The following is a 22,498-nucleotide window of genomic DNA, read 5'->3' on the forward strand; positions in this document are numbered from 1 at the left end:
AGGCAGCACAAGGCAGCCGAGCGGAACTATCCAGTCCACGACAAGGAGCTACTTGCCATGAAGTACGCTCTTGTCAAGTTCCGAGTGCACCTCCTGGGCTCGACGCCCTTTGTCGTTTATACAGACCACGCGTCCTTGCGGACTGCCGTCAACACGCCGCATCTCTCACAGCGGATGGCGCGTTGGCAGTCATTCTTCGCGGAATACAACTTCCGTGTCGAGTACAAGCCGGGCAAGTTGAACGTGCTTGCCGACGCGCTGTCGCGCCGACCCGACTACGAGCTTGCTCATATTAGTCGGGTCACGACGGATCTGTATGATCGCATCAGGCTGGGGTACCGAGACGATGCCAGTCTCGGAGCTCTTGTGCGGTTCTTGGCCGCTGGCTCGGAAGCCAAGGCCGAGTGGCTCACGCCCCGACAACGTGCAAGGCTGCACCGCTATGAGTGGGCTGACGGTTTGCTCCACTATAGGGTCGAGCCCGAGGATCCTCCCCGTATTGTCGTGCCCAACGACGAGGATCTCAAGTACGACATCCTGATGGAGGTGCACGACGCTCCATCCAGTGGCCATCTCGGCCGTGAGAAGACGTACGCGTCTGTCTCGCAGATGTTTTGGTGGCGTCACATGTACAAGTGGGTCGCCACCTACGTCCGTACGTGCGAGACGTGCCAGCGCGTGAAGCCTGCCGGTCACGCCTCGGCACCATTGCAGAGCCTGCCGGTCCCAGCGGGCTGCTGGAAGTCGATGAGTCTCGACTTCGTCTTCGGACTTCCGGCCGATGACGGTGGCAACACTGGTGTTGTTGCCTTCGTGTGCCGTCTGAGCAAGATGGTCCACTTTGCTCCAGTTTGTGACACCGTCACTGGCGACGAGGTCGCTCGCCTGTTCATGGACTGTGTCTTCCGACAGCACGGTCTGACCGAGACCATTGTCTCTGATCGAGACCCGCGGTTCACCGCTACGTTCTGGCAGACGCTGTTTCGCCTTCCCGGCACACGGCTGTCGATGTCGACGGCGGACCACCCGCAGACGGATGGCCAGACGGAGCGCGTCAATCGCGTGCTCGAGGACACGCTCCGCAGTATCTGCGCGGAGATGCCCCGCTCTTGGGCTGATCGCTTGCCCATGGTTGAGTTCGCACTCAACAATGCGGTACATGCATCGACGGGCTTTACGCCCTTTTACCTGAACGGGTTGCGCCACCCTCAGGTGCCGCTCACATTACGAGGCAGTACCGGGGCTTCGGTCCTAAGTGGGGGAGAGGCTCGGAAAACCTTTTTCTCCCAAGTCTCGGACGTGAGTCCAGCCGCCTTGCGGAAGCAACTGTCCTCGTTTGCCGAAGACAGGCTGAACATACTCAGCAGGGTGCGAGACACCATGGCGCAAGCCCAAGATAAACAGAAGGAGTACTCTGACCGAAATGGAAGAGGAAACATGAACGTGTTTAAGGTTGGGGATTTAGTTCTCCTAGATACTAGAAACCTACCGCTAAACACTGTTAGCTCGGTCGAGAGCAACAAGCTGAAGCACCGCTTCATTGGACCCTTCACGGTCCTCAGCCAGCATGGCGCGGCGTACACCATAGACTTGCCCAAGTCGATGACGACTCACCCGACGTTTTACGTGGGTCGTCTTAAGAGGTACCATGACCCTCTGGCTCTGGCTGCCCCGCAGGAAGCGGTGGGTGGCCCGGTGGAGAAGAGCGCAGCTCCTCGAAGCGCGGCGTCGGGTCGCGGTAAGGCGCCTGATACGCGCGCTGGTCGTAAGACGGCGCGGCGTACATCGGATCAGCATACGCAGGGGCCCCGTACGAGCCCTGGCCAAACTGGGCCTGATACGAGTGGGGCTGCTGCTCCGGATACGGCGCGTGGCCATGAAGCTCGGCCCGAAGGCCAGCGAGCTGGTTTCGCAGCGAGTCGTAAGACGACAGGTCGGCTCGACGATCCACACGGCCATGGAGACTGCGAGTTTCTTGATAGAGCGAGGCAACATCCTCACGGAGCCGCTCCACGGCACCAGGCTGACCAGCACGAGCGGCAGCCTCGCCACCAAGGCCGACGCCAAGCGCGATCTCGAGGACGTACACACGGTCCCGGAGAAGACGAATCTCCTCTTGCTGCAGGGCCACCACCTGACTCGGGGCCCCAGCATACGGCTGCGTCGCCTCAGGCTCGTAGCCATGGCCGTGCGAGGCCACCGCCGGCCCTCCTTGATCGTAATGGGCAGATCCACTACCACGTGGAACGAGTCGTCCGGGAGCGGCGGCTCCATGGCAAGCGCCAGCTGCTCGTGAAGTGGAGGGGTTACCCTGAGTCGGATAACTCGTGGGAGCTCGTTGAGCAGCTCCAGGCAGACTGCCCGAAGGCTGTTGCGATATGGGACGAGAAGCAGCGGCAGCTTCGTAAGTAGTCCTTGGCTTCTTGGCCGGTACCCGGGGCACGGTAGCAGACGTAGTCGCACCACGCCCACGCTCTTCACGAGCTTTGGCTCTCGCCTCTTGCTTCAGCTCGTCCATCTTCGAGTGGAGCTTGCGCTTGCTCACGGGTTGAGCGAACTCGATGCGGAGCTCGCGCACGTCCAGGATTGCGGTCAGAGTGCGATCCTCAAGGAGTTCTTTGAACTCTTGGTCGGAATACCCTTTGCGCTGGACGTAGCGCCAGAAGCGGTCTTCCACCTCGTTCCAGGTCATGTTCTCATTCGTCTTGACCCAGTGGTAACCCCACACAGGATGGAGTCCACCCTTGTCCTCCGGCTTCTTGCGAAGCGTGGTGAACTCCTTCAGTGTGAGCTTGTGTGGTGCTAGTAGCACACACCGGGCGACTTCAACGTCGCCAAGAAAGAGTGGCTCTTTCTCAACAAGAGCACGCTCATAGGAACCCCTCGAGGTGTACCCACCGATAAGGCCACGAGGAGCCGAGAGCTTCTCCAACAGCGCTGGCGCACCAGTGCCAGGCTCGGGCGGGAAGTAGCCCTGCGGGTACGTGGCATCCCCGCCTGAAGAAGACTCGATGGCAGTCGTGGCAGTCGGCTGCCTGGCATACGCACCCGAGCTAGCAGCGTGGTATTGCTGCTGCTGCTCGTCGAGGTTGTTGGAGAGCTCCTTGGGCTCGTGGACGGCACCCTCCTCGTCCTCAGACCCCGAGTCGATGAACAGCTTGGAGCTGGAGCCGCGAGGCGACCTGGAAGCTGAACGCTTCTTCGCCTTGGCCTCGGCGGCCTTCGCAGCGGCAGCCGCTTTCGACGCTTGGGCACGCTCACGACCTTGTGTCAGCGTCAGATGCTTGGGTGGCGACACCGCCTTGGGCTCAGAGCCCGTGTCGCTCGACGACTTCTCGGCCACGACCCCAGCGTCGGCCATGGCGACTTCGTCGTGAGACTGCTTGCTGTCGCCTGAGCCGGACTCGGCGTCCTCCGTCTCCTTCTCTGACGAGGCCTTTGCGTCGGCCGAGGCGTTGGTCATGTCGCCTGCCGCCAGCTCCGTGCCTTCGGCAGCGTGCGTGCTGCCCTCCGAGACGTTCTCGTCGTCGGGTGAACTCTCACCGTAGTACTGGACCATCGTGCAGTCAACGACGGCGGCTTCCCAGTCACGAGCCGGGCTTTTATGGCCCCGAGGACTCTCCTCCTTGCCTTGCGCGGCGTCAGGAGACTTGCTCCGAGCCCCGGCCTGACGGCCACTCTCCGGCGTGCTGCTGCGAGAGCGCACCACCTCCTCGGCCGCCTTCGTGGCCTCCATCAGCGCGGACGACTCGTCCTTGGCCTTGGCCGCCCTGGTCTTCGGCCCTACGGCCCGCGGTTTCGGAGGTGCTTTCGCACTGCGCGCACTGCGCTTTGGAGGCATGCTTCCGGTCGACGTGGAGACCCTGCGGCTTGCTCGGCGATGCGCCAGTTGCTCTGTGAGGCCCGGGAGCCGAGGCGCCAGAGCTCGCGCCGTTGTCGATGGATTTCGACTTTGCGAGTGAAATGTGAGTCGCCGGCGTAACCTCGCTCTGATTGGTCGATAAGATCGAATCTAAGTGGGGGAGGATGTAACGGGGTTACATGGAATAGTGACTCTGTCACTATTCCGGGATGGCTACATCGGTCACTCCCCTGGATAGTGACCCAAGTGGCCTCAGAGCTAACAGACACATTTTGTATGACACAAACTATAGGGAACTTAGGATTTGTATGCAGGCCAAATCTGTACCAACCTATAAATACATTCAGTCTTAGATCTACCGCTTTTCAAGTCAAGTCGTCCCCTTCAGACCAGAGACACGTGAACGGCTGTTCACTTGGAGTTTGTATACTCCTGCTTCCTCTGTTAAGAAGTACTGTGTGCCCCGTCACACGGTGGCTTCGGCCATGGTTTCGTCGGCGCCTTCATCTACTTCATTCACCGCTGGAAGCACGTCAGGATCGGGGCGCGAGAAGCCTGCACGGCCGCGTGGCTGCTGAGCTTGCTCTTGCATCGCCATGACGCTAGGAGGGGAGAAGAGGGCGGAAGGGTCGGGTGGTTTCTCGGAGTTAGCAAATCGAGAAGTAAACCAGCACTTCTGAATCGTAGAAGCTGACACATTATCCCACGCAGACTCGCACCACTTCATGGCAGTTAGTAAGTCGCATAGAAGACGATCATTGCACCGCTGAGGCAAATGCCCTCCGCCTCTGCAAGCATGATGAACTCGACGATGTTTTGATCGATCTGTAGCTGGAACGGAGACGGCTTGTTCTTGCGCTGAGCACTTTCGTGAGGCTGGAGCAACAGCGCGATACGCCCCGAGATGATGCGGCCGATGGTGGCATTCCCAGGGGGGCCTTTGCAGACCGAACTCGACTTTGGCCCAAAGGGCCAGGTCTTCATACTTGACAGCGGTGGAGCTCTCAGCCTTCTTGATCAGACGCAGCTTCTGCTGCTGGGTGAGGCGAGTTCTAGTCTTGGAGGAGGAGCTCATGAGGTGGGTGGATGGGTAGGGCGCTGGTGTTGTGGTAGATTCCGTTGTGCTTGGAGATCGCGCTGAGCGGGTTGGAGGGAAGGAGTTATGTTCGCGCCCGAATTCAAATGGTAGCTTCAATCACTGATTGGCTAGATCTGACCTCACTAGCCAATCACGTAGTCGCGCTCGTTGCGAAACCAACCAATAGCGCCAGGATCCTGTCGAAAGTTAACTTAAATCAATGTTAGCTGTGTTCTTTTGACTGACAGCTATATAATGTATGTAAGGATATTAGTTGCCACACGTCCCTTATTGACGCACATTACTGTAACACATACGTCGAGCATCGACCCAATTGACAAACAGTTAATACAGAACTTTCGAAGTTCTGTATTTACTATTTCAGTCGAAAGCATCAGAAAAAAATTAATTGGGGAATTTAAACATGTTCATAGCCATATTCACAAAACATAAACAAAAAATACAGCATGATCCACTCCTCAAACCCAAATTCTAAGCAGTGAACATTTACTGTTAATACAACTCCCACACTAGTTAATCGAGACAGTTAGAAACTAATACAAAGCTAGTTCTGAAAATGTGTACATATTTATTTCATCACGAGCTGTTCCCGTTCGAGTACCAAACAAACACCTACACTACAGCAACGCCGTCACGACACGGCCGTTCAGCGGCTGCACCGGACGCGCGTTCTTGCCGTCGTCCGTGATGTGCAGCTCGCGCAACTGAGACTGCAGACGCTCCAGGTCGGCCGTCGACACGTCCACGGGTTTCTTCACCACCCACCAGTCCACGATCTCGCTGCACGCGGGCGTCGTCAGGCTGCCGGCGTAGTTGAACACGCCCTGCGCGTCCGCGGCCTTGTTCACCAGGTCGGCGTACGACGTCAGACTTGCCGACGCTGTCGCGTTCGAGCTCATCTTGTCCAGCGCGTCCAGCACGGAGACCACCCACGGGTCGCTCGCGCCCTGCACGGCCTTGAAGAACACGCCCGTCACCAGCAGCGCAGAGCTGTCCGCGTTGCTGTGCACGAAGTGCACCTCGCCGCCCAGGTGCTCGCCGTTCAACGTGTGCTCCGACGGCACGTGCATGTGGAACTGCAGCATGTTGTACGACGCGCCGTTGGCGCTCACGGCGCACGAGCCGCCGTTCACGCTGGCCGTGAAGGACTCGTCCGACTGCGAGACATCGAAGTCGGCGCACGAGCCGCTGAAGGTCAGCGAGCGCTTCTCGGAGACGTTGTCTAGCTCCGTCGTCTCGATATCGATGGGCGACTGGCGCTGACCGCCGCACGTCGGGTAGTGCTCGGCCCATTGGTTGGGTGCAGCCATGCTGGTGTCGCTGGGCTTGTATCCCCACTTGGCTCCCTCGGCTCCGTCGGCGTTGACAGAGGTAGCAGTGAGAGCGCAGGCGGCGATGGCGGCAGCGGCGAAGATCTTCATTGTAGCGAGAGTTGATGAAGGTGGTGTTGGTGCGTTGAAGGCAAAATTGAAACTGAGCTGATACATGTACGCCGGAGGATGCTGTGGATACCAACCAGTGGCTTGACGTCAGATAGAGGCCATAGCATTGTCGTAAGTAAATTTAATCTTGCGCCGTTAATTAATCTGTACGGAAGCAACTCTCCGCAGGCCACGACTACAGTATCAAACACTGACCGACGAATCCACATGCTGCGTCCTATGCTTAGAGTGATTTGGACGGAACTCCGCTACACACGCTGCCGATCGTCTAGCCGCTACATTTCAAATCGATCCAACTTCAAGGTCGTATCCTCTAAAAGCAGGAGCTCAGCTCATCACATCTCGATTCCGAGAGAGTTTGGCTGGCTAGGGCTTGCAGAGGAAGACCCCAACTCAAGAGAATTGCGCGACCATCTCCAATAGAGCCTCCAGGATACTCCTCGTACACCTTCCGGAGCCGCTCAAACTGTACATGCCCACCGTCGTCAATACGGCGTTTCGCGCAACAGGAAGGCAAAGCACGACAAAAACTACAGCGACAGCACGCGCTGGGGTCTTGGCCCAAGACACAAGACTTGGGGGCCCGCAGGTACTGTAGTTGCTGTCGCAAGCCACAAAACCACGTGGAAAAGGTTGCGTCAGTGCTGTCGTCGAAAACGTTGCAGGTGACCCAATACATGTACATTTTATCTGGACCTACCTGAGAGATTTGAAGCAAGGACCTCGGACACCGCACGCATTGAATTTTTTAATCCTACAGTCGAACAAGAATTCACTTGTTGTGTTTCAAGACGAGTCCATGTGGCACCCAACGCCCCGAAAACCGCTAACGTTAGGTTGCTTTCGTCACTTTTGCTACGTACTTCAATCGGCGTTCTTTGTTTCTTGACAAGGAATGTTTCATTTTATATAGAAATGCTATTTTACTAAAACTATTATAAACATTTTATGTCAAAGACCAATACATTTAATTGCATTTAAACTGAGTCAACCCTACTGTTTCATTTATATGGGTACATTATTTACTTCGTCAACATACTGTTTCTTTGAACAATTAATAAAAGTTGAAAACAATATATATTTAAATAAAAACTAATTGGTGGTAAAAAGATTATTTTATACGTGTCTTAGAACCAATGTTTGAAATTAAAAATGTTAAATAGTTTATATTTCAATATGAATACAAAGACTATTATAATTGAAGTTCAGGGATCTAATTTACGACAAAAAAAACCTAATATTTGCTTCTATTGATTTCTACTTTGAATTTTTTGCTGTCCTCTTCAGCGGCAAGTGGGTGAAGAAATAGGTGCCGTTCAGCATTTCACAAGCTATAGGTTTTTCTTTGCTTGTTTTAAATTGATGTTAGCGCAGAGTAGCTGCTACGATTCAGTCACCATGACATGCTCGTTGATCCGACGCTAAAAAAATGAGATTATCCACCTCAGTTTGACTCTCTTAGATTACGAGGCGTGGAAGATAAAGATAGAAGCGAAAGGAGAAACGATGACATCATTCGAAATTGTCCTAGAGCCGCGGACATGGTCCCCACCATGCGCAAACGCTGGCGCGGTGCCTGTCTGTTTGGACGTCGGCTGCTCAGGTTCTTCACCAGCTTCCAAGTAGAATTGCGTGGTAACTACTCAGTCGAACGCGTCCGGAACCTGACTACGTACCACCAAACTACTTCAACGTTATGGGCCCTGCTGATCGCTGTGGTGTCCCCTTTTCCGTGCTTGGTCGTGGTCGCGCTGGTAGATTGTGTCCCTCTGGCTGCACCTAAAGAAGGATTAAGAGCGAATTACTTGTTCTGGTTCCGCGACTACGTATCGATCGCCCTCATGACGTGCGCGATCTTGGAGCAGTTCCGGATCAATGTCCCTGGTCTGAAGATCAACTCCATGAAAACGATCTCAATGCCAATCATCTCTAGCGCCGGCGCGATTGCATTCATGATTGTCATGGCCAGCGTCATCGGGTTCCCGCTACCGTTTGCACTCGTGGTGGGGATTCCGGTGTGGTTCGCCGCTCTCATCATTTGCTTCGCGTGCTGCTTTGGTCGTGCTTTGAAGCAAGACACGCAGCTCGTCCGCGAGTTGGTCAACTACGTTGTCGTTTTGATCTGTCAAGTGCTGCTCACGTTCGTCTACCCAGCATATCTCTACGGGTTCATGCATGTCGGACCGTCGAGTCAAAAGCTCTACGTTATTCTCCTCCCCGTCATTAAAATCATCGCCAAAAACTGGATCTCCTACTTTCTCGACAGGAAATTCGATCTGATGCCGCAGAACATGATTTTCAACGTGGACGTCTTCAACGCGCTGTACGTCTCAAGCTCGGTTCAAAACTCCAGCTCTATCACCACAGTGCTCGAAATGATCGCACTAGACGCCTTCCTAGGGTGTACGTCAATTTGGGATATCAGCAACCTAATGCGAGACATCGTCGCTCTGCAGCATAAAATACCCCATGGCCACCCCCTTCGCTCCGCCAAGTTCATCGACGTAGCATTGCAAATTGTCCAAGAAGCTCCGCAGACAGCCGCTCTTCTAGTTCAGCACAGATATACATTTCTCTTCATGGCATTCAAACCCAGACGCACTACTGATTCAATGCCGACGGATGCAACTACCAGACGAATATTCCCGGTGACGACAATGAACGACCCACTTCCAGTTGCCGCAGATGCAGACGCTTTCACACCTTTGAACCAGGAAGAGTTTGCCACGCTCGAAAAAAAATTCTCGCTGAAGGAGCGTCGGAAATTCGTCCAACGGACGGCTCAAGTGTTGTTCGTCGCGGAGTTTGTCATCCTCGTGGAGTACACGGAAGTCATCGTCCCGTTCATCTTCTGTGCGTACTTTTTGTTGTAGGGTTGACAGGTTTTGCATCTAATTCGAACTTGTGTATGTGTGTGCCTGCAGGTATGTATACGACCTCCATGTATTATCTTCCGAATCGCGACTACTACGCCCAGATAAAAGCCCTTGATAGTGAAGGCCTTGGCAGCATGCTCAGCGGTGTGGCAATGTTCGGTGCTGTAGAATTTCTATCACTTCTCATCATAGGCTACCTCGTCCAGCGGAAGATTAGCTTCTCCACGCTTCACTTGCTTTCGTTCGTGCTCGACTGCGGGTGGCGACTCGTCCAGTCCAACTTGTTCTTGTGGATCTTTTACACGATAACAAACTCGCTGGAGCACAACGGTAGGGGTACCAGGGATGATCAAGCACTGGGAGGTTGTGTGGCTATTGACTGGGTTTTTCCGTTGCTTCAGGTGCCGACTTTAGCTGGTCGTTCAGCTGGCTCAAAGACGGCCCAACCCACATGGACTGATCACGTATGTACATGTACAAGACCCAGTGTATGAATTGAATGAATACTCGCTACAGTGTACAGTGTGGCAAAATCCGTGCTCGTTTCCACCTTTTAGCGGTTTCTGCTCGAGCGAACGAGGCACTTATCGCGCAATTCATTGGCAAGCACGGACGCCTTGGGCCGAGGGACTTCCAGAATGCTTTTTACCTCTCCGTCGCTCAGAGCTTCGGCGTAAATGTCCATCAGATACCGCGGCAATAAGGGCGCTTCGCCTAGACCGTGCAGCTCGGCAAATAAGCACCAAACCATCGGTGCCACCACTCTGTAGTCCTTCATGAGAATCAGCCCTTCGCGTGCCGTGTCAGGTCGGCCAGGAGCGTCGTGAGCCAGCATCTTCCGCCAAGCAGGGTGAAGCAGGTTTTCGTTGCTAATGGGACCTGGTTCAGGCCCTCCGCGGGCAACGAAGTCCACCCACCGAGCCATCCACTTCGCGTCGATGCAGAACCAACACTCGCGCCGTTTTAAAACAGTTTTATCGTAGTGCATCACCAGGCCCAGTTCAAATTTGCGGCGCTTGTCAAAGTCTTCGTGGAAAACAGGGAGCGTCGGGGCACGCCGCATGCCAGTGGAGCGTGGCACACTGGACTGCTGCTGCTGCTGGCGGCGAGGTAGGCGAAATACAATTGTGCGCGGCAGGTGACCGAGCTCCCCAAGTCTCGTCCGCACATCATTCAGTGTCGCGTCCGAGAAATCCTTGCCATTGATGCGGACAATCACTGATCCAGGAACGATATCTCCGTTACGCTCAAGCGCTCCCTTAGAGCCATCGCGCAACTTGACAAAGCCCATCACAACGGCGCAGTCGAGCACTCCACCGTCCAGATTCAGCCCCAGCGGACCAGGAGGAGCTACAGCGGTAACGTACTCAGCGTCATCGTCTTCTTCAATCGAGTCGTCTCGGTCGAACTGGTTTGTCTGCGCCATGAGCGATGCAGCAATAGTGCCGGACGACACGTTGGACGCCATGGACAACGGTACAGGTGACGGTTGTTGCGACTTCTGCGGAGACAGTGTTTCAGGCTGCTCAGGGGAAGAGGAGCTGACCGTTCTAGCCGCAGCTCGAGCGGGCTTCCAACTCGCTTCTTTGGAGCCGCCTTGGCCCCATGTTCCCATGTCTTGATCACTTTCGTCTTCACTTGAATCGTCGCTATCAAAGTGACGCGTCTCTGCTAGAGCGGCCATGGTGCCGAAAGACAGCTCCTTCGGTATCGGCGGAGGGGCATCGTCAATCTCCAGGGCCAATCGTTTCGGCTGCTCGGATGACGGCGTCGACTGCTCCGTCAAATCAGGAGGCGTAAACTCCTGCACTGCCAGACGTGACTCCTCCAGCGGCATTTGCTGCGGTTTCTCTGGGGAGGCCGAGCTCACACTGCTCGTCAGTGGCGTACTCGACGATGCGTCGATGTTGGACCCCGTCAGCGTCCAGCTCGTACTCCCGTCGCTCACCTGATCCTCCGCCACACGCGCAGCCGAGGCCAGCACCACGTCCCCAACCACCGTCGCTTCTGTCACGTGGATCTCCTGGAAAGAGTCTCCAGTCGACGACGAGGACCCGCTGCCAGACACAACCATATTCTCCTCGTCCTTCTCTTCTTCTTCTTCTCCTCCTTCGTCTTCAAACTCTTCTTCGTTTTCCTCGTCTTCTTCTCGTGGCGGAGGTCCTCGGTGAGGCGCAAACTGCTGACTCAACGGCAAGTGCCTGTAGCTGCCGCTGTCATTGTCAATAATCTGCTGCTGCATCTGCTGCTTCTTCACTGGAACCTGAATGTTCTCCTCCTTCTCGTCGTCTTCATCATCATCATCTTTTCCTTCATCATCATCATCATCATCTTCTTCTTCTTCTTCTTCTTCTTCTTCTTCTTCTTTGGGCGGCGGCCCCCTCCTCGGAGCGAACTGCTGACTCAATGGCACGTCGCTGGCGTCCTCCAGCTCCAGTGGCACGCGGAACTTGAGCGTGCGTGGCAGGTGGCTCGTCTCACGCAGCACCTGCCCCACCTCCTGGAAGCCCAGATCCTCCGCCGCGAAGTCGTACTCGTTCACGGCCAGCAAGAGGCTGCCCACGGGCACGCGACCGCTCGTCTCCACGGCGCCGCGTTGCTCTGGGCGCGACGGCGACACGGGCGCGAAGCCATCGAGCACGGGGCGGTCCAGGTCGTCGGCGTCCAGCATGATGCCCAGCGGCCCGGCGGGCACCTCCACCGCCACCACGGCGTGGCGCCTCTCGCCGAGCAGCCAGCGCGCACTCGTCGCCATGAGCCTTTCACGGTATCAACTCGAATCGACTAATGCCGCCTCTGCCTGATTTGGGTTTTTGATGTCACTCAAGCGAATACCTAGAGTAATATATGGTGTCATTGAAGTGAACACACTTCAACTTGTAACTTGAGTCGGCTTGGTAGTAATTCGCGAGGCCAGTAGAATATAGTACTATAGTACTACTACTTCTACTATAGTAACCAGTAACTTGACACTTTCTGATTGTACTATCACTATAGTAACCAGTAACTCATCCACGCCCCCAATAATACTATCGAGTTACTGCTGAGGTTCACCTGAGGTTCACAACTTGAAATGACACATACGTTCGCTCGCGAACCCCTCGCCTGCTGAGTCTATCCCAGAGCCCAAAGCTCCACTCGGGTTTAATCGCGGTGAGTAAATGGTGAGTGTTGATTGCAATAGTTTAGCACCGCCGCTGGTACGCAAGTTGCTGCTCAGCATAATAGGAAAAAATGTCGTAAGCCCCTGTGCTCGTTCGACGGCGGTAAGAAGTACTGGGTCTACATATTTTGGTGTTGGTACATCGCGAGATTTTGTATCTACTACTTACAACGCACGTCCGTTTGCGACCAGATGTTCTCACATGTCAACCATCAACGAAGTCACACCCTTAAATAATATAAAATATTTAAACAATTTGACCATTTCGTGACAACCTGCCGAAAAATATACTTAAACATAAGTGTGTGGACCACATTCAGCCAGTAGTTTGATAGTACTATAGTACTATTACTATAGTAGCTAGGAACGCTTGAGCAAAAGGACCCAGTAACTAGTAATTCGTTTTCTTTTACTGGAATACTACTGGTAGTAGTTCAGGAGAACTACCGCTACTATCAAGCCCTGGTCATGACTCTTACGAAGTATTACTGGTCATTCAGTGTTGTTTGGATTGAGTACATGGAGTACGGAATTGAGTGACAGACAGCAGGAGCCTACGGTACTAGTCCTCCTTGAGCAGCGCGTGGGTGCGCGTCTGCTTGAAGCTCTTCATGGCCTGCGACGTCTTGGAGACGCGGATGAACCAGTCCACGAACCACATGGGCATGATGGTGGCCACGAACTCCATGGCCATCAGGATGGATGGCACCAGCACGCGCCACTGGTTGCGGCGCACGGCCTTGACGATCTGGTCGACCACGAACTCGGGCGTGAGCCACCGCGTGAACGGCGGCGGCTTGACGCCCTCAAACATGCCCGTCGTGATGAAGCCCGGACACACGACGGTCGTGTGCACGCCGAAGAGGCCCATGGCCTGCAGCTCCTGGCGCAGACTGAGCATGAGCCCGATGGCCGCGAACTTGCTGGCCCCGTAGTCCACCATCCCGGGGGACCCGAAGATCCCGGCGGCGCTGGCCACCGACACGATGTGGCCCTTGTTGCGCTTGGCCATCATGGGCAGGAACGCCTTGATGGTCCAGAAGTGCGATGTGGCGTTCACGGCCATGGTGCGCTCGATCATGGCGTCCGAGGACTCGAGCACGGGGCGGCCCCCCACGATGCCAGCGTTGTTGACGAGGATGTCCACGGCGCCGAACTCCTTGAGCACCTCCTGGCCCGTGGCGTAGACCTTGGCGCGGTCGGTCACGTCCACCTCGTAGAAGCGCGCGGAGCCGCCCGCCGCCTCGATCTCCTGCACCAGTTGGGGGCCCAGATCGCTGTGGAGGTCCCACACGACCACGACGGCGCCCAGCGCGGCGAAGCGCAAGGCCACGAGGCGCCCCAGCCCCATGGCGCCGCCCGTGATGACCACCACGTCGCCCTTGACGGACTTCTGCGGCCAGATCCAGTCGAACATGGCGGCGGCGAGGAGAGATGAACAATGGGCCGCTAATGGGGGATGGAGGGAGTTGAAGCGGTGCGGAGGGACGGGGTGTGTACGAGAGAATGTATAGTAGGACGGGATGACATCTTCGATTCGATTATGGCTGGATGAGCCTGCCGTCATGCTCGACGCGGCTTCGACGTGAGACTTGCTATCGGGTATGACGTGAGATGTATATTGTTGGCATTAGGCCTCAACCTTGCCGTGTCCTTCCCTTTGCAAGTCTGTGAATGGGTTTCCTCCTCCGCCTTTGGCCGAGGTGGCCCTGATGTGCTTGTGGTGGATCTGCAGGCTGTCGAGCGGCCGTCCGTCCTTGATGCTGAACTGCGGCTCGCACTGAGCAGCACCGCTCGCTTCCTCATCGCTCCGCTCGGGGTTCACGCGCGTCTGGCGGAACTTCTTCATGGCGTTCAGCGCGCCCGTGATGCGCATCATGAAGTCGTACAGACCGATGGGCGTCAGCGCCACCACCAGCGCCAGGAGCCCCACAATGGTCGGCATGAGCACCCGCCACTGGTTGCGTCTTACGGCCTTGACCACCTGATCAGCGGCGTACTCCGGACTGAGCCACGTCGTGAGCATGGGCACCCGCACGCCCTCGAACATGCCCGTCTTTATAAAGGACGGACACACCACCGTCAGGTTAATGCCGTACTTACCCAGCGACCGCAGCTCCTGCCGCAGGTGGCACATCAGCCCGTAGGACGCGAACTTGGTCGAGCCGTAGTCCACCATGTTCGGGAACCCGAAGAGCGAGCCGGCGCTGCCGATGCACACGATGTGGCCGCGGTTCCGCTTGACCATGTCCGGCAGGAACGCCCGCAGCGTCCAAAAATGCGCGAAGGTGTTGACTGCAAACGTGCGCTCGATCGTCGCGTCCGACGTCGCCAGCAGTGTCTTGCCACATACGATTCCAGCGTTGTTGACGAGGATATCCACCGTCCCGAACTGCTCGAGCACCCGTCGACCGGTCTCGTAGACCTTGGCCTTGTCGCTCACGTCCACGTGGAAGAAGTGCGCTTCTCCGCCGCCGTCGGCTGAAGTGATCTCCTGAACGACCTTCTGGCCGTTGGGGGCGTTGATGTCCCAGACCAGCACCACGGCGCCGAGTTGCGCGAAGCGGATAGCGAGCATGCGGCCGAGCCCCAAGGCGCCGCCAGTGATCACCACGACGCTCCCCGCCACCGACTTCTGCGGCCACAGCCAGCTCAACACCATATAAGTATATGCCAGTGTCTACAGCCGATGATGAAGTGATAGTGGAAACGATATTATCACGCTAGACGTTCGTCCTAAGAGGGCCATCCTACCCAGACCACGGCTATCAATACCAACCAAGTCGGCCAAAAGGCTGGTCATGGTGTTGAGCACTTCAACATGGGCCAGGTCGGGTCAAACACATCCAGACCCGGGTCGATAGGCTATTTTTATCCAATCCAGATACTTTGTCAACTTTCGTCCAATAGTACAACGTTTAGTTACGTCCAATCCGATGTTTTTCCACGTTCTTTCTGCCAATGAGCTGCTCTCCATAGTAAAGCTCTATTGCCCGCCCACTCAGTCCCAATAAGGCAGGAAACCCCCGCGGCCATGGCGGACTCGGACGCGAGCTCCGGCGGCTCCGGCAGCAGCTCCAGCTCCGACTCGGTGCTCATCCGCGTGCCGCTGGACCAGAAGCGGCGCAAGAAGCTGCGCGCGCAGCTGCAGGCGGACCAGCAGCGGCAGCGCGAGCGCCAGGAGGCGGCGGCCCCCAGCTCCGCTCCCGCGCCCGCGCGGCCGAAACTCGTCAAGTCCGAGCCAGACAGCGACCGCAGCAAGGTGCGCGGCACTCCGGCGCGTATTTACCGGCCTCCGCGAGCCTTTTAACGCTAATATTGACGTTGTTATGCCCTTAACTCCTCCAGGGAGAGCATATCTGCGTCGTGTGCGAGCGCGAGGGCGACGCGCTCGTGGTCTGCGGCGGCCCCTGCATCTCGGCCTTCCACGCGGCGTGTCTGTCGCCCGACAGCGGCGCCGCGCAGGCCCAGGACGACACCTGGCTGTGCCCCAGCTGCAGAAGCAAAACCCACGCCTGCTTCCACTGCAAGCAGACGGGCGTGGAGGCGCTGAAGGACGACGCGCCCGCCTCCGCCGGCGCCGACCCGACGCTCCGCCCCGTGCGCAAGTGCCGCGCGCTGTCGTGCGGCAAGTTCTACCACCAGGAGTGCATCGCGCAGTTCCCGCTGGCGCGTATCGCCACCAACACGCACTTCATCTGCCCGCTGCACACGTGCGCGGGCTGCAACCAGTCGGGCGCGCAGCAGGAGGCCGTGCGCTGCATGCGCTGCCCCGTGGCGTACCACGCGCGCTGCCTGCCGCCCAACTGCGTGCGCCAGATCTCGTCCAAGCTGATCATTTGCCCCAAACACGCCGCGGAGCAGAAGGAGGCGGCGCCAGAGAGTGAGACGAAGAAGGCGGTGAAGGCGCAGGTGCCCAGGCAGCTGAGCGAGCTGCAGGCGCACGATGAGAACGAGGACGAGGCCATGTCCGAGGCTTCGGCGGTCAGCGCGTCGAGCGCCAGGAGGAAGGAGAAGCGCGAGAAGAGGGAGAAGCGCGAAAAGAAGAAGAAGAAAAAGAAGAAGAAGAAGGATAAACACAAGAGGGAGAGTCTGGCCTCGCAGGCGGACGATGAAGCGGAGCACAAGGACGGAGAGAGTAGCGGCAAGAAGCGGAAGCGTAGCAAGCGAGAGTCCCTGGACGCGGATGAAAGCTCGAAGGCGCAGCGTGCAGAGAAGATTATTCCGTCGACGCCGTCTGGAGAGCGCAAGGAGACGATTAGAGTGGAGGCGGTTGCGACTCCCCGCTCTCCGGCTACAGGAACACCAGGCGCTGGATCGACTCGGTCGCCCACGTCTGCGTTGGCGCTGTTTGAAAGTCCTGCCACTGCTACGAAGAGGATACAGGAGCGTCTTGAAGAGGCGTTGGGGAAGAGCGATGACGATTCCGACGAGTCGACAGCTAGCCCTTCTCTAAAGAAGAAGCGCCCCAGCAGCCAGATCACAGGTTCACAGATCGAGGCAGCAGCACCACAGGTAGCAATTATCAAGGAGGAGCGCCCCATAGCATCTGCGTCCAAGGTTGAGCAAGGCCAGCTCGAGGATAAGGCAAAGTCGCCCGTGCCTTCTTCTCCTGTGCCTGCGAGCCCAGCCGGTGATAAGGACTCGTTAGAAGCTCGATCATCGGCGGAGGAGGATAGTCCAGAAGTCAAGACCGAGCGTACGAAGGAGCGCCGAGACAGCCGTGCCGCGGATGAGCAGCGACAACCGCTTGAAGGTGCTTTGAAGCTGGAGATCCCCAAGTCGCCTTCCGCCAGCGTGTTAATTCCGTCTTCGTCTGGTGGAATAGTGCTGAAGCATGTTCCAAGCGAAGATGAAGATGACGACGACGAAGGAACGGCCGGGTCCGCGACTCCTAACGCAGATGCAACCCCAAGAACTCCAAGGGTGGCTAAGACAAGTGGACCGGGCAAGAAACGCAAGAAGAACAAGGCAAAGCGGGAAGCGCGTGCGCTTAAACGAGAAACCAGCGAGGAGGAGGAGGAAGAAGCCAACGAGGCCAAGTGGGTCCAGTGTGATAGCTGCAAGAAGTGGCGGACGGTGCCCCCAGACTTCAATCTGGACGCGATGCCAACACATTGGTACTGCAATATGAACACTTGGGACGAGCGGTATGCGTCGTGTGCTGTTGCCGAGGAAGTGGTAAAGGTGAATCCGTCCCCGCTAGCAGAGAAGAGGAGGTACAAGTTGAAGTCAAGGTCCAAGTCGACTCAATCCAGCACAGGGGATGATGGCGGATACTCTTCGTCTGGATCAGGTACTCTGAAAAGGTCTGGAAGCTCTTTGAAGGGCTCCGTTGCCGACATGACTGCGCTGGAAGAGAAGGAGAAGGGCTTCAGATCTCTCAAGAGCAAGGACAAGGCTTCCAAAAAGCGCAAAATTACCAAGCAACTCAAGGAGAAGTACCGAGAAGTCAAGTGGGTGCAATGCGAGAGCACTCAATGCGGCAAGTGGCGTGTGGTGCCGACATTTATTAACTTCGATCGGTTACCTGCAGTCTGGTACTGTCATCTCAACACTTGGGCTCCGGAGTTAGCCAAGTGTAGCGCGCCAAACCCTCCTGAAGTGGATGCGTTCTTGCTGAAGCAGGCCAAGAAGGATGGTTCGGCTCGCCCTTCGAAGAAAGCAAGGACATCTTCATCTACTGGAGATGCTGCGCCGGCAGCATCTGTGTCCGTGACTACTGGCAGTACGATGACGCCAACGTCTTCAGCAAATGACCTTACCTCTCTTGGTAAATCGAATACGACGAAGCACGGCAAAGGCTCAAAGGCAACGGCGTCTGGGACAGGGAATGGTGCTTCAAATACCGGGGTCAGTAGCAATGCGGAAGGAGGGAGCAACAACAACGGCAGTAACCCAGACGGCGCCACTTCTGGTCACTCTACCAAAGGAAGGGGAGGACGTGGACACAACAACAGCGGCGCGAACACGAGTGGGATCAAGAAGACGGTGTTGGAGTGGGCGCAGTGTGAGAAGTGCAACAAGTGGCGCAAGCTGCCGCAGCACATTAAATCCTCCACGTTGCCCGATAAGTGGTACTGCTCGATGAACCACTGGGACCCATCGCACGCGAAGTGCAGTGTTCCAGAGGAAGCGGACCAAGAGCCCGTGCCTTTGCCTCCTCACCCAGGTTCGCAGTGGCACAAGGGAGGACACAAGGGCCAGCGTCCACGACGAGGCAAGTTGAGCTACTCGGAATTGCTTTACGGCAGCACGGGGCAGCTACGCAAGGCATACACGGCGGAGTCTTCCACTCAATCCTTCGAGTATGAAGGCACGACCTACCATCGCGACGACCAGTACAAGCACAGCAGCATGTATGTGTCTCCGGCGGCGATGGCAGCAGCGGCTACGATGGCAGGATGGAGCGGCAGTGATCGGGTGAGCAGAGAAACAAACTGCGGCAAGGCGACAACTACTGCTGGCAGTCATAAAGTGGATGCACTAGCCGCAGCAACCCCCGCCCAGGCCAGCGTCGACCACGTGGCTGCGTTGGTGCTTGAGAGCATGGACTTGCGGCGCCGCCGAAGCGTTTCGGAGCTGTTCGAAGCTGTGAACGCTGTGCAACGAGCAGCTGAGTCTGGAACGGAGACTGGAGCGTCAGGCCTTGCGTCGCTGGCAGTAGTTACAGCTGCGTTGGGCCAGTTGGAGCACCGCGGTATGGTCGAAAAAGTGAGCGAGCTATCAGAGGACAGCGATGAGGATGAGCCTTCCCGGAAGCGAAGGAAAGCGGAGTCGCTGTTCAGTGGCGCGTTCTCGTTACCGACACATTACCGCAAGGTGCCCACCAGACCTCTGAAGGCCTCGAAAAGCTGGAAATTCGGGACCAACGTCGTAGCAGTATCACCGCTGAAGGATTCGTAAGTACTCAATCAATCTCGTAGAGATTTTCGTCGTGAAGAAGGGCTAATACGCAAAACAGACATGGAATGTAAGTGCATTATTCTCCTCTCTTGCGTCTTGGTTGTGGATTTTACGTTGCAGCGTGCTTGCTGTGGTGCCAGGACGTCCGTCGTTCACCACGCTCCTCCAGCCGACATTGTCTTGAGAAGCTCTCGTCGCTTGCGGTGCAGCCTGGCTTCTTGGTCTGCGATGGCTAACGGATCGAGATGTTCTCTGCAGTACTCGTCGAAGAAGGCTTTGTCGTCTTGGACCAGCGGCTCTAGCATGACTACGGAACTTGAGTCTGCAGAGTTAGTGCTCTCGGTGCTTTGGCTCAGGAGTACTGCGTTACTGGCGGTGATTGACACTGAGCTTCGTCCAAAGGGGGACTGCAGAGGGGACAAACTGCCGGCGTTTGACTGCCTGGTTCGAGTAGAAGACGGCGGAGTCTCGCCGGCCATCCTCAGCAGCATCGTTTCTAGCGGATCAACGGAAGTGCCGAGAGCAGTGACGGTCGATGGTGGGGCTGCAGCTGAAACATCATCGAGATCGCTTGTGAGCAGGAGCTGCTTGATGTTTGTGATGGTCTACTCAAAAGAGAAGGGGTCAAGGCAAGTCGTGAGCTGTTAGCAAACACGCGGCGTCCTGGTACTCGAACGTGGACGTACCGCTTCTTCCTGATACTGCTCAAGCAAGGTTGTTAGCGACGGAAAGCAGACCAAGAGAAGGTCGCGCCAGCTATACAGCTTGATGTTCGTTTCCGTCGCTTCAGTCGATGGCGTAGGGTTGGCTGCAGCACCGAGGACGTCCTGATTCCCCGTGATAGTTACCAAAACACCGAGACTTTCGTTCGACTTAAGAGAAGTGGACGATGCCACATGAGCAGCCGGAGACGTGGCCGAGGGCAGTGTCGCCCAGAAGCTACCGATTGCTTCAGCCGTCCGCACGTCGTACAGCATGACCATTCCGTTGGAATACTCGACGAGCGCCACTGGGAGATCCGCGACTGCTGTGATATTCAGCATCAAGTTGGCGGGCTGTGCAGAAGTTTGGCGTGTTTTCGTGGAGGATTTCTTTGCTGGCGGTGAGATCACTCGCTTCAGCGCTGGCTTGCCTCGTTCCCGGACGTCGAAGAAGTAGATACGCTGCTGGGACTTGGACAGCGCGATGACGTATTCGGCTTGGTAAAACACGACGTGGCTCACCTCGGTGGAGACTGCGGCCGACAGCTTTTGCCGCGGCGGTGGCCGTTCTGCTGTGTCGTCTGCGTCGCTGAAGGGGGCGAGGAAGGCGTAGTCGGAGTCTTGCAGCACGTCCCAAACGACAACCGTGCCGTCTTGACACCCCACGGTCAAGTACTGGGTCGTCATGTCCTGCGCTGACGCTGTGATTTTGGTCAAGTGTTCCCATGACTTTGTCGGTGTTAGATGGAGAGGTGAAGACGCACTGCTGCTGCTGTTGCTGTCAAGCGGGAGCAAGAACTTAAGCACTTTGAGTCCGTAGCATACTACAAACGCGTACGCTTTGGGAGCTCGAGGAGGTTCATGGTGCGGTGTACGGGTTGGGACTGGAGCAACAAGGAAGTGCAGTGCGGGTTCACATGCGTCTTCCATGAACGGCGATCGCGTTGGCTCCAGATCGACTTGATACGTCGGAGTTGAGAGGTTCAAAGGTTGGAGAACCGCTTCTGCGTCTTGGTTGCTGCTTTCTTCGCGCTGAAGACTGTACAAGGAGACGATCTTCGAGCCGACGGACGTGACAGCGAGGAGCGACACGCCCGGGGAGAGCACGATTGAAACGATCGAAGGTTCCGCTGAGCTTTGCGTCGGACGTAGCGAAGCAAGAAGCTTGCAGGAAACCCCGGCACCATCGTCACTCGGACTTCCAGCTCTTACCGTGTAGATGTTCACACACTCCCGGAATGTTGGAGCGGCAGGCTTGGCGTCTTCGACGGGCTCTTGCTGTTGGCTGGTCGTTGTCTCAACGAGATGAACAGCGATACCACAGCTCGGAAGTCCCGAATTATCATTCGCGAGCTGCAGTGAACTAAGCGCTTTGATGGACACGTGCACTTTAGTGGCGGTATCAGCGGCTCCAACGGGAACTTCAGCGTCGACTCGAGGGAACTCAACAGGGAAGTCACCAAGAACCTTGACGTCATTTTCCGCTGTGCTCAGTACAGGAAGTGATGGAGCGGTACTGGTCGATGCGTCGTCGTAATTTATCCCAGCGACCATGAGAGACAACAGGCAGTGAGATGCCAGGCCGGCAACTTGCTGGGCGCTGGAGTCGAGGGGAATCTGCCACGAGGGCTCGCACGTCCGTCGTTTGGCGACTTCGTAGTCATTTCTCTGCTGCTGAGGCTTGTCCGCTCCAGTCGCAGACCTGGACGAGTTCATCCCGCCCTCGGACGCTGCAGTCTCGGCCCTGAATCGGACGCTCTCGGTCGTGATGATCTCCCACGCCGCGTCGAAGATGTCGCGCTCCCAGACCTTCATGATGCGGCGATACGGCTGCGGAAGTTGCGGGAAGAGCAGGTCAGGGTTCACGTGGTCGACAGGGGCGCTCAGCGCGATCCACCGAAGGAACGTGGTCGCCGACACGGCTCCGTTAGGCTCTTGGAACTGCCACAGCAGCACACGGGCTTCGGATCGACCGAGGGGGACACTGTTCGCTCGTAGCACCTCGAGGAAGGCGCTGGGTAGCATGAGACCCCGTCGACTCGAGCTGACGTCACTGAGTGCCTCCTACAACAAGCAGGAGCAGAGGAAGGTGAGGTCGGTCATTGTTCAGAGCTGATGATAGAGACGCAGATCCACGTCACCTTCCACGTTGCATCCCATTGCGCTTGGTCGTGCACACACACCGCCCTACAGACAGAACAGTAAGGACAGGGGAACCCTCTACTCAATGGTAGATTGACTGGCGTACCGAATTTGTTCCCGAAGAGATTGCAGCACCTGAGCGTGGTGAGCATCCATCGCTCACTAGATCCGCCAGCGGTGTCTGCACAAGTTGGACCGACCCCTTACTGCCGGAAGGTCGCATTGGGAACCGTCATCCCTATCAGGAAATGCTCAAGTTTCGGATGAACGCAGTGAAGTCATCCAGTTTTAGCTGGTAGAATGATGC

General features: G+C 56.6%; 9 protein-coding genes across 9 annotated transcripts; 3 read left to right on the forward strand and 6 right to left on the reverse strand.

The window, feature by feature from the left end:
* Positions 1-4,328: 4,328 nt before the first annotated feature.
* Positions 4,329-4,937, reverse strand: PHYSODRAFT_337094 (hypothetical protein; the record flags this gene model as incomplete). The annotated part of the gene is made up of 3 exons (XM_009534714.1): positions 4,329-4,552; positions 4,627-4,738; positions 4,821-4,937. 3 exons carry the CDS (start codon positions 4,935-4,937, stop codon positions 4,329-4,331), a joined length of 453 nt encoding a protein of 150 aa, XP_009533009.1.
* A 641-nt stretch (positions 4,938-5,578) lies between these two features.
* On the reverse strand, positions 5,579-6,415 carry PHYSODRAFT_287008 (hypothetical protein; the record flags this gene model as incomplete). The annotated part of the gene is made up of 1 exon (XM_009534715.1): positions 5,579-6,415. Exon 1 carries the CDS (start codon positions 6,380-6,382, stop codon positions 5,579-5,581), a length of 804 nt encoding a protein of 267 aa, XP_009533010.1. The 5' UTR covers positions 6,383-6,415.
* Positions 6,416-7,956: 1,541 nt separating this feature from the next.
* Positions 7,957-8,322, forward strand: PHYSODRAFT_518192 (hypothetical protein; the record flags this gene model as incomplete). The annotated part of the gene is made up of 1 exon (XM_009534716.1): positions 7,957-8,322. A coding segment is annotated over one exon (366 nt), but the record flags the coding sequence as incomplete, so codon positions are not given.
* A 33-nt stretch (positions 8,323-8,355) lies between these two features.
* Positions 8,356-9,739, forward strand: PHYSODRAFT_514957 (hypothetical protein; the record flags this gene model as incomplete). The annotated part of the gene is made up of 4 exons (XM_009534717.1): positions 8,356-8,955; positions 9,118-9,256; positions 9,328-9,609; positions 9,681-9,739. 4 exons carry the CDS (start codon positions 8,356-8,358, stop codon positions 9,737-9,739), a joined length of 1,080 nt encoding a protein of 359 aa, XP_009533012.1.
* A 93-nt stretch (positions 9,740-9,832) lies between these two features.
* PHYSODRAFT_514935 (hypothetical protein) lies at positions 9,833-10,747 on the reverse strand (the record flags this gene model as incomplete). Its single annotated transcript, XM_009534718.1, has 1 exon — positions 9,833-10,747. The coding sequence occupies one exon, from the start codon at positions 10,745-10,747 to the stop codon at positions 9,833-9,835; it is 915 nt and encodes a 304-aa protein (XP_009533013.1).
* A 2,257-nt stretch (positions 10,748-13,004) lies between these two features.
* On the reverse strand, positions 13,005-13,866 carry PHYSODRAFT_563395 (hypothetical protein; the record flags this gene model as incomplete). Its single annotated transcript, XM_009534719.1, has 1 exon — positions 13,005-13,866. The coding sequence occupies exon 1, from the start codon at positions 13,857-13,859 to the stop codon at positions 13,005-13,007; it is 855 nt and encodes a 284-aa protein (XP_009533014.1). The 5' UTR covers positions 13,860-13,866.
* Positions 13,867-14,072: 206 nt separating this feature from the next.
* Positions 14,073-15,104, reverse strand: PHYSODRAFT_337099 (hypothetical protein; the record flags this gene model as incomplete). Its single annotated transcript, XM_009534720.1, has 1 exon — positions 14,073-15,104. One exon carries the CDS (start codon positions 15,102-15,104, stop codon positions 14,073-14,075), a length of 1,032 nt encoding a protein of 343 aa, XP_009533015.1.
* A 372-nt stretch (positions 15,105-15,476) lies between these two features.
* PHYSODRAFT_563400 (hypothetical protein) lies at positions 15,477-19,348 on the forward strand (the record flags this gene model as incomplete). The annotated part of the gene is made up of 4 exons (XM_009534721.1): positions 15,477-15,704; positions 15,791-16,342; positions 16,511-16,649; positions 16,743-19,348. 4 exons carry the CDS (start codon positions 15,477-15,479, stop codon positions 19,346-19,348), a joined length of 3,525 nt encoding a protein of 1,174 aa, XP_009533016.1.
* A 152-nt stretch (positions 19,349-19,500) lies between these two features.
* On the reverse strand, positions 19,501-22,347 carry PHYSODRAFT_248704 (hypothetical protein; the record flags this gene model as incomplete). The annotated part of the gene is made up of 5 exons (XM_009534722.1): positions 19,501-19,953; positions 20,035-20,750; positions 20,888-20,933; positions 21,262-22,113; positions 22,294-22,347. The coding sequence occupies 5 exons, from the start codon at positions 22,345-22,347 to the stop codon at positions 19,501-19,503; spliced, it is 2,121 nt and encodes a 706-aa protein (XP_009533017.1).
* Positions 22,348-22,498: the final 151 nt, after the last annotated feature.

This window comes from Phytophthora sojae, assembly GCF_000149755.1.
Source record: "Phytophthora sojae unplaced genomic scaffold PHYSOscaffold_7, whole genome shotgun sequence".
NCBI classification, from domain to species: Eukaryota; Oomycota; class Peronosporomycetes; order Peronosporales; family Peronosporaceae; genus Phytophthora; species Phytophthora sojae.